This window comes from Tupaia chinensis, unplaced genomic scaffold (genome assembly GCF_000334495.1).
Source record: "Tupaia chinensis unplaced genomic scaffold, TupChi_1.0 Scaffold000141_1, whole genome shotgun sequence".
NCBI classification, from domain to species: Eukaryota; Metazoa; Chordata; class Mammalia; order Scandentia; family Tupaiidae; genus Tupaia; species Tupaia belangeri.
Window position 1 is genome coordinate 3,567,814 of NW_006159611.1, and position 10,083 is coordinate 3,577,896.

The 10,083-nt window shown below is 53.5% G+C and overlaps 1 protein-coding gene across 2 annotated transcripts in view; it reads left to right on the forward strand.

Annotated features, from left to right (window-relative positions):
• Window positions 1-243: 243 nt before the first annotated feature.
• NRSN1 (neurensin 1) overlaps window positions 244-10,083 on the forward strand; it is a 13,831-nt gene continuing 3,991 nt past the window's right edge. The window contains exons 1-2 of one of the 2 annotated variants that reach the window (XM_006145112.1): window positions 244-286; window positions 6,862-7,058. In XM_006145112.1, the coding sequence (XP_006145174.1) occupies window positions 6,870-7,058 (189 nt within the window). In that variant the 5' untranslated portion in view covers window positions 244-286; window positions 6,862-6,869. Of the gene's footprint in view, window positions 287-444; window positions 510-6,861; window positions 7,059-10,083 lie in introns of those variants that run through there. The other variant, XM_006145111.1, reaches the window with a different exon arrangement.

Genomic DNA, 10,083 nt, shown 5'->3' on the forward strand with positions numbered 1-10,083 from the left:
GTACCCTAAAGCAAAAAAAAAAAAAAAAAAAAAAAAAAAAAGTGGTAAAATGGAAGTTAGACTTGTTTGACAAACCAGCTATCCCTGCTCCTAACAAGAAGTTCTTTGTCGGTGTTTTCGTCAACATTAAATTAACTTTTCTGTGTTGTATGCATGGCTTATGAACTTTAACCTTTGATCTGGGTCACATTCTGCAGAGGTTATTTTTCTTAAATAGAATTGAAGAATGCGCCGTTAGACGGGAAGGCCAAAGAGCAAATACAACAGGAAGAAGAGGACTTCAAAGGTAAGACCCGGCTTCATCAAAATAGATTCACGGGAACCAGCAGTTAGCATAATGGCTATGTCGCTGGACTCCCACGTCTGTGTTGTATGCATGGCTTATGAACTTTAACCTTTGATCTGGGTCACATTCTGCAGAGGTTATTTTTCTTAAATAGAATTGAAGAATGCGCCGTTAGACGGGAAGGCCAAAGAGCAAATACAACAGGAGGAAGAGGACTTCAAAGGTAAGACCCGGCTTCATCAAAATAGATTCACTAGCTCCTCATGGTCTCCATGTTGATAAATAAGAGATTAAAAGAAAATCTGGGTTCTTCTCTATGGGTTTTGGACTTCACATACTTTACTCTCAAACTCTGACAATGAGTTGGATACTTACACATTTGGTCCTTTTTTGGAAATGGCAGGAATGGCTACATACCCGCTGGCTTTGAGGGTGTGAAAACCTGTAATATAGAGCCCTGGTCCCTACCACTGGTCCAGAACACGAGCAGCTCTGAGATGACCCATGGGTGAAAACCTAGCTCAGGCTTCCAGTCATGCTTAGAAGACTTTGGTGGCTTCCTGGATGCACTGTGAGTCTGACTGACGCTTGTGTGTGATCTGGCCTGCGACTTTGCTGTGGCTAAGTGGCAACATTGTCTACACACCTGCACCTGGTGCCCTGCAGCATGGCCCTGTGGGAACTCCCTCTCCATGTCTCGGAACTGTTTCCTGGGCCAGAAAGGCAGTGTGAAAATGCAATGATTTAAAGAGAGGAGCAGAGAGGCCTGCAGCTGACTCACACACAGCGATGGGGAAGCACGCATCCTCTCCGACCCTCAGCTCACTGCTTCTCTCCTCGCAGGGAGACCGCGGAGACAGTAGAATGTCTGCGACATCCTTAGGGTTTCACAAGGGGTAAGGTTTATGGTTGTCTGCATGTGCTGTGAACATTCTGAAGTAAAAGGAGATTGGAATTCCGTTCCAGCACATTGATGCTACCACGACCACAGTAGTGATCCGAGCGTGATGACGACAGCACGCACTTAGGTCTGTTTGCCTAAGAAAGGAAGTGTGTGTGTGCGCGCGCGTGTGTGTCTGTGTGCGTGTGTGTGTGCGTGTCTGTGTCTGTGTGCGTGTGTGTCTGTGTGCGTGTGTGTGTGACTGTGTGCGCGTGTGTGTGTGTCTGTGTCTGTGTGCGTGTGTGTGTGTGTGTGTGCGTGTGTGTGTGTGTGCGTGTAGGGGTTCTAGTACTCGTCCTCCCTCCTGTTGCAAAGGCCCCTTCTGGTGCCCATTTGGCATTCTGTTGTGTTTGCTGCTTCGTGACTCTGTCTCCTTCTGATCCGAGACTCCAGTGCTGTGTGTGTGCACGTGAAAATGGAAAGAGAGAGCTCACAGCATCACCCACGGGACTCGGTCCTGCTGCAGGCCCTTTCTCTCCAGTGCTCTGTCCCGCCGAGGCCTGGGCACCCACATGTGCACCTGCTGTGGTTTTTGTGCTAACACGGTCAAGACTCAAACCCTACTCAGCCATGTGGGATGTGGCTTCACCTCTGTGCTAGCCCCACTCATCTCTGAGACGTCACTCACGTCACTCCAAGTGCCTAGCACATAGCTAGGGCTTTAAAACCATTGAAGAAAGGGAGGAATGAGAAAGGAAGGACCCTTCACACCATCCACTGCAGTGACGCCTGTAGATCATGGTGCTGGAAAGTTCCAGAGCACTGGAGAGTCAAGTGGCCAGCAGGATGGAAATAGCCCTGTCTCCTGGACCGTTTGGTCCGCCATGCATGGTGTCTATCAGAACGCAGACAGATAAGCCACATGCAGGATATCGGGGCGTCACGAGGGCTATGAACAGGAGCAACCTGGACAGGGGGACAGAGCTGGGAGGCCAACATTTGGCTGAGCCGCCACAGGAAGCCTCTCCGAAGAATGTGGGAAGGCCCCTGCAGGAGAATGTTGTTCTTTCCCTGGTCTGTGGGACACGAGCCGGCGACGGGCTGCTAGGACTTGCGTAGCCATTTAATGTGTAAGCGCGCACACCGTCGAGAGAGTTGCTACAGACAGGTTACAAAGAGAAGCCATGGACGCCCCCTCACCACAGTGAGAGTACCCTCTGAAAGCTACCGCCTCTGCACAGACACCCGCACAGCAGTGGGGTGCCCAGTGGTTAGCGTGGCTGCCTTCCACGGAGAGCCACACAACTCATAGGAGCGTGGCTCGTGCTCCATCACCATGGCCTGCCGGAGGCGAAGGTGAGCAGTTCGCCACATGCTGGAGCACCTTCCCTCACCCCTGCACCCCTGTACCTCCTGGGATGGGAAGGCTTTCTCCACAGGAAGGAGCCGCTAGGAGCCATCACTTAGGACAGCTGTAGACTTGGCGTTACTATTCATGCTGCTGCTCCAGCGACTGCAAAGCAGGTGAGAGAGTCCCGGGAACCCGCTCGCCAAGCAGGTGCTGAGCCAGGCTAGCGTGCCTCTGCACACGCCCGCCTTTCCTCGCTCCATCCTGGATTATTTATTGTATGGAGTTTAGTCGTTGCCCGGCCAGCCCGGAGTTGGGAGGTCAAGGTGGCCAGATCCCGTGGCCAACTGCACAGCTTGAGTCTCAGACACGGCGGCTTGAAAACCATGCTGAGTGAAACTAGCAGATGACGTAATGGTTACATCACTGGACTCCCTTGTAGTTGACTACAGTTCAAATCCTGGACCCGGAGGCTTAAAACGCACACCAGGTGTGTGTGTGTGCATGCCCAAAATCCCAAGAGGACAATGGAGGAGAAGGGATTGTGGCATAGTTATCCACCCGGGGAGTGATTTCGCTTTTCCTATCTCTACGTCTCTCTCTGTCTCTCGGCAAGTGCACGTATCCTATACCAAAAATCTCTTTAAAAAAAAAAAGGAAGAAAGAAAAACATGCTGGGTGTGTGTGTGTGTGTGTGTGTGTGTGTGTGTGTGTGTATGCCAAAACCCAAGAGGAGAGAGGAGTGGAGGAGAAGGGCTTGCAGCATGTCCGTGCCCAGAGGGGTGCTTTCTCACTTTTCCTCTTTCTCCCTCTCTCTGTGTTTGTCTTTCTCTGATGAGCGCTCATGCCCTCAGGCAAAATTTTTTAAAATTGCCCAGTTCCCAGAGTTACTTAATAAATCCCCTCATGTGTACTTTCACAACACTGGAGGTGGCAGTCAGAGCGCAGGTGCCAGGTAATTTTGCTAATCTCTGTATTGGGCACCTAGCTACTGGCTCTCCAATGAGGATGTCACCCTTCCGAGATTCTGAAGGGATTCCCAATCCACAGCCGGACACACTACATTTTAAAAGCCGTCTTTCATGTGATCATTCTCAGAGTGAATCTAACAGGTGATGCAAGAGGTCTTCAAAAAGTACATGGGAAATGCATATTATAAAAAAGCTATCCCTGGATTTTGAATTTTCTTGCACCAAACTCTCACTTCCATTCCATTCCTCTCTGAATCTGTGACGTCTGCTCCTGTTTGGGACGATGTCCAGAACCTCCCAGACTCCCAAGGACGGCTGTTTTAGGTAGCTTACATGAGGCTAAAGTACCTGGTTAGACAAACAGCTTACAGACACTTCCGTCTATTTACTACCGAGAACTAGCCTCACTAGCAGTCGATGCACCCCTTTAAACCGAAGCTTCATACATACACGGAAAAAGTCCACATTCGGGACTGACAATCAGTGAGGGTAAGGAAAGGGGTGGGAAATAAGGAAACCCAGTAGTTTGTCCAAAAAACACGAATTGACTCATTCAGTAGATTCACAGCCAAAAAATCCTGGAAAACCTCATCTGCAGAAAGTCAAGGTTAACTGGTCCGACCCTCTCCCTTCAAGGATGTTGAAACCGTAACCTGCAGGGGTTAACGAGCCCGCCTGGGAGCTAGGGACCAGCGGACTGCGGGTGGAAGCCGGTGGAGAGGCTGTCTCCGCCCTGTAGGGCCAAGTTCCGGGCCGCGCTTTGCGTTTCTGGAGCAGAAAGTCGGACTCCATGGGATGCATTTCCTGGAATGGGTCAAACGTCACTAAAAATTCATGACCTGGAATAAGCCTCTGTCGCTCAAGCCCAGGAACAGCTGTCCTGTGACACTTTCTCTTTTATGGTTTTACCCCGTCGTTCTTAACAAAGCTGCTCAGTCCCATCGCGCCAAGCAGCAACATTCCGCCCAGAGCTCTGGACACAGGCCATGAGGGAACAACGGCAGTATGTCACCTGGTCCTGCTCTGCGTCAAACCCATCCCTGACGAAGAACGTCAGCACAAGAAAAATAACTCTTCCTGTTGCTAGGAGGACTTTTTTATATCTATCCTGTCTATTTCTGTGCTTTTTTCCATGTTAAAGTCTCTGATGCTATATAGAAAACCTGAAAAATGTCTCCTTAGACAAGTTGGTTCTGACAATGCAAGTATATGATTCAGCCCCTGCCCCCGGGTCTGGCATTAACTCATCCCTCACCTGTTCTCTGACTCACGGTGACCTTCAGTCGCTGACTTCTGTATGCCTCAGTCTCCTCCATGACAAAGCGAAGTTAGTAATAGTGACCCCACCTCCCCTGGATCAGGATTTGCATTAGAACGTCTTCAAAGCAAATGCCTTTAGAATTATTTTACATATGTGTCACTAAAACTGGGCTCTGATTCATCGGCCACATGGCATCGGATTACTGAAGAGCTCAACCTGCACTGAAGACACGGGAAGTAGGTCACCAGTCGTTCATCCATCAGAAAGTGCCGCTCTAACCGGGCAAAGCACAGGCTAACATCTTGACGTTTCATGAATTGATAGTCTTCTGAATGTCTAAAAGAAGAAAGGGGGAAAAAAAGAAAAGAGAGACCGAGAGAAATTCCACCTGTGCATCCGCTGCTGTCTCCTCCCGGGGTGGCTTAGCCGGCAGCTGCCCCTGGAGCAGGGAGGAGGCCTAGGCCTGCAGGTAGTACTGAGCAGCAGTTCTAATGACGCCGCTGGTCCCCAGCAATATCACCTGCCTGCAGCAGTTTTCCAAGGGCAGGGTCATCTTTTCCTGAATCTGACCGTTTTCTAATGAAACCCTGTTTGGCTGCAAGCACACACTTACAAGATGTTCTTACAGGTTTGCTTTGTGCCCCGGGTAAGGGCGATGCCAACTCTCCCTGGCTCACAGCCCACGGCTGCAGCCCTGTGACCTCATCTGACCAGACCCAGTGGTCACAGGGCTGTAGATGAAAGCCTCTCTCTTAGACACACATTACTAGAAGGCTTCTTGGTGAGTGACTGGGAACATTTCATATCCCTCCTACGGCCGGGTTGTAGCTAAAGCGCTGAGAAAACCCGGCCCGATGCAAACGACCTCTTCCACCGCTCTCGCTTCATCACCTGTAGACTGTGTCCACCCCGGGAAAACCATCTCGAGGGTCACTGAGACCCACTAAGATTTCACATTCCTACGACACGCTTTCCTGCTCATATGAGAATCAGAACACCCAGACCAAACAGGGCAACCGAGGATTCCCTTAGCCTCCAAAATGTCTGTGCCATAGATTCATAACCAAATCCACACAAATACCTCCCTCTAAGGGTATCAATTAAGTCAAATTAAGTTGAGATTTCCATCCTTTTGTTGTCATTGAGATTTTTGGTATAGGGAATATACACTCTCCAGAGAGACAGAAAGTGAGGAATCACCTCCCAGGAGGGATAGCCATGCCACAATCCCTTCTCCATTCTCCTTGCAGGATTTTGAACATGCCCACACACGCCCAGCGTGAGTTTCAAACTGCCAGGTCTGGGACTTGAACCAGAGTTGGCCACACGGGAGTCCAGCGATGTCACCTTTATGCTATCTGCTGGTCCCAAAATTTCCATCTTCAAAGAGCCCAAGCAGCCCACCCAGGGCACAGTTTACATTTCTCGGTTCTCTGAATCCTTGTTTATGCAGGACACTTCATGGGAAATAGTGAAAGGTCAAGCTTCCTTCCCTCATTACACCCGAGCCGTCCACACGGTCAGGTGCGTCTTCAAATGATGACTGGGACGTACAGTGCTCGAGTCAGTGGGATGGGGAGGGTCAGCGAGACGTGTCAGTCGCTCTGCAGCTTTTCCGTAGAGCTCTGTACAGCCGGGACATCAGTGTGAGAGGAGGCAGAGACGCTCCGGAGGCAAACTTTCAAGCTGGTCGGAGTGACACCATGTACACGCCACAGGGGACACGGTTAGAAGGCCAAGAGGGCGGTCCAGGACAGATCCCACCGTAGCCAAGGAAGGGCCAGCCTAGTTCTTTGACACGTGCGTGTAAGACCACTGCCTTCTGACACTGCAGAGGACGCCAGGTCCCTGAGAATCTCAGCTTCTTTGCTGCCACTGCTCAAGTGCCTCATGCTTCCGTTTTGCACCATTTAGGTGAGCTGCTTCATTTCATTTATGGAAAACCAATTCGAGCCATCGAGTGCTGGGGGGTCATTTTGCATAAACAGAAAAGGATCTTGTTAGAAAGACAGGTCTGTAAAGTGTCTTCTCACAGCAAAAGAAGTGGGCTGGCAGGACCCCGCCCTTGCCCTTGGTCAGGAGGCCGGCACTCACCACCTGACGCTGTCCTTCCAGCCGGGAAGATGAGCTCCTGCGGCAACGTCTGCGGGTCCACGCGGGCCCAGGCTACGGCCGAGGCCGGGCACCAGCGCTACGGCGTCCGGTCCTACCTTCACCAGTTCTACGAGGGCTGCACCACCTCCATCTGGGAGTGTGAGGACGATTTCCAGATCCAGAGATCCCCGAACAGGTGGAGCTCCGTACTCTGGAAGGTAAGGGAGGGGCGTGTTTGACGCAGGGGGTGGATTCTGCAGCGACGGAGGACGGAGGGAGTCGCTGCCGTCTGTCTGCATCACTCTCAGAATGTGTTTCTTTTCTCGGGAAAGGGCAGTCTAACCTGTGGCTGCAGAGAGCCACCAAGCGCAGCATGCCTGTCGGTGAGCTGCGAACCCTAACAGGTGCAGTGACCACGTGACCATTACTGCTCGACTGTTACTGACGCACCTCTAGGTTCGATACCCGCGAGGCTGTTCTTGGCAACAGTTGGTTCTTCTGTTAGTCTCCCTTTCGGGTTTGGTTGGTATCATTTGACAAATTATAGCAACTACTAGAAAGACGGGGAGAGGGGCAGCAGGTGGTACGGTGGTTAGGGTGCTGCACCCCACATGGCCACCCGTCACTCCAGTCCCCGACCTGACGGCTTGAAAATCACACCGGTTGCGTGTGCACACGTGCCCAAAGTCCCAGGAAGAGAACAGAGGAGAAGGGATTATGGCATGGTCTTCCCCCCGGGGGTGAGTTCCTACTTCCCCTCTGTCTCTCTGTCTCTCTCTCTCTTTCTCTTGGGCAACCGCAGATGCCCTTTGGCCAGCCCTAAGAAAGGAAAAGAAGAGTCGGGTATTAAGCATCAATGCTGAGACACAGACGCCGGCCAGTAGCCACTCTTCCTCTGCCGGGTGTGTGATCTCGAGTCTCCGAGGAGGGCTTCGTTAGATAACGCGCCCAGCATCCGGTTAGTGAGCGCCTGCTCTGTCAGAGGGCTCGGCGTGCAGAGATTGGTGCGGGAGAAGCGATCTGTCCGCGTGAAGCCTACAGTGCAGGGTGGGAAACAGACCGTGAACAGAGAGCCCCGTCGGGGAACGTCAGGTAGGGACGTAAGTCAGTCGGGACTGAGGGCAGGGCGACCGAGACTGCTGTTTAGACATGTCGATGCTAGGAAGCCTTTCAGGAGGGACGACTCTGAGCAGATACCAGGTGCGCGAGGGAGCAGGCCAGTCACTCCCCCGTGAAGGTTATTCTAGGTGGGGAACGCCAAGCCCTAAAGCCCTGAGCAGGGAGCACCTGCAATGGGTTTGAAAACAAGCCAGAGGTCCAGTCTGGTCGGAGATGAGAAAAGGGACCGGTGATGAGTTAAACAAGTACTGGGACACGGGTGACTCATACAGGACTTCAGGGATGACAGTGAGGGCCTGCGCTTCCCCTCTGGTGCAGGAAGCCACCTGAAGGGTTAGCAGAGCACGCCGTGTGGGTGTCTGGTCCAGCCCTGACAGCCCAGTGCCCACGACCACTGCTGTCTGCAGGAATCTGTGCCCCAGGCCCCTGCCCTGCACCCACTGCTGCCAGCCCAGGCTCGGACAGGCTGTGGAGGGCTCTTTGTTTCTTACCCTCGGGCGTGACCTTGACCAAGGCTCTTAGTGCCTGGTTGCCTATGCAGCGAACAGCCTCCATCTGCAGGGACTGGGCCACGGGAAGTCTTTTCACCAGATCATCCTTTCCTCCCCTCGGGGTCTCCTTACCTCCTCTCACCCTAACTCAGAAAACGCTCCTTCAACGGCGACACAGGGCAGAGCCTCCGTGGGCTCCCGAGGGGGCAGTGACTCAGTCCCTCGCTGTCCTGTCCATCCTGACCCCCAGTCTCCCCGAGCTAGGTCAGTGTTCAAACTCGGACTTAGATTTCTCTTTGACGTTCTTTTCCTTTTATGTCTTTCTTACTTATTTTTTCCATGAGCTAGAGAAACAGAACAGCTCCCCAGCAGGGCCCCAACACCGAGGTCCACCCCTGCTCAGCCAGTGGGCACACATGTGCCCTGACTCCTCAGGGAGGTCTCTGAATGCAAACCAGAACCTCAGCCTCACGGAGCGTCACCTGCCACTATCGCTGCCCAGCCCTCTCTTCCAAGCTCTGTCGGCCACCAAGGGCTTGCTTCTGTACCAGACGTGACAGGGGCGGTGGGAGACCGTGAAGACGGGAAGCCAAGTGGCAGGACTTCTGTTCTAACGACGTCTCTGGTGGCCCTTGGAGGAGGGGGGCTGAGGCTCGCACCTGAGATGCTGCCTTGGCGACCCGAGTGGGGTGTGCGTGGCTTGCCCCACTAGCGGCCGTGGAGGGAGGGCAAAGATAAGAGTGTGCGGTGACGTGGACCCCGTACGGCTGTGTGGTCCGCTGACTACGAGTGGAGGGAGGGCTCTGAGCGCCGGGTGGGTGCGACAGAGAAGTCGGGGGAATGTTACCAAGCACCGTTTTGAGTATTTGGGGTTCGAGGAGCCTTTGGGAAATTTATCTGCAGACCCTCCAGTTGACCAGGCTGTAAATATGGTCTAGAGCTCTGGGAAGCAAGTCAGGCTGGCGCTCGGGGTTGGACATCCCTGGGAGCAGATGGGGTCAAAGCTGTGCCTCAGCTTGACCCCCAGAAAGGACACGCTGCCTAAGAGGTGGTGGTCACGGCGGCCCCCTGGGGAATGCCCGCAGCTTACGAAGAACGTCTGGCCACGCGGCTGAGTGGGCCGTGTAGAGGAAGGTTGTCGGTAAGCACTGGGGGACACTGCTCAGCGTCGGGCACTGCAGAAGCTGTAAGTGCGCTGAGAGGACCGGTAAGAGACCACGCTGGGTCTGACGGCCGAAAGGTCACCGTGGCCTTCAGAGAGGCAGGTGCAAGGAAACGGTGGTGAACTAAGCTTGGCCGCAGAGAGCAAGAACGACCTCGGCAGCAGCTAGGAGGGACACGGGGTCTGGAATGGCTCTGAAGATGGAAGCGAGCAGCTGTGCTGGAGGGAAGAGGCTCTGCACGGCAGGCACCTGGACACGGACACGGACCCGGACACGGACCCAGGCCCCTGGACGACCCAGACCTCCGCCATGGCTCTTGCCCGGACAGTGCAGGCCGGCGGAGGCAAGCGGGGGTGGTGAGGGGCAGCCACCACAAAGAGCAGCCCCCACTGCTGGGCACGCCCTCTGCCCAGGGCCCGTGTCCACGAGGGAGAGGTCAGCAGGAGGGCTGTGAGTGAAGAAGGGCCGTC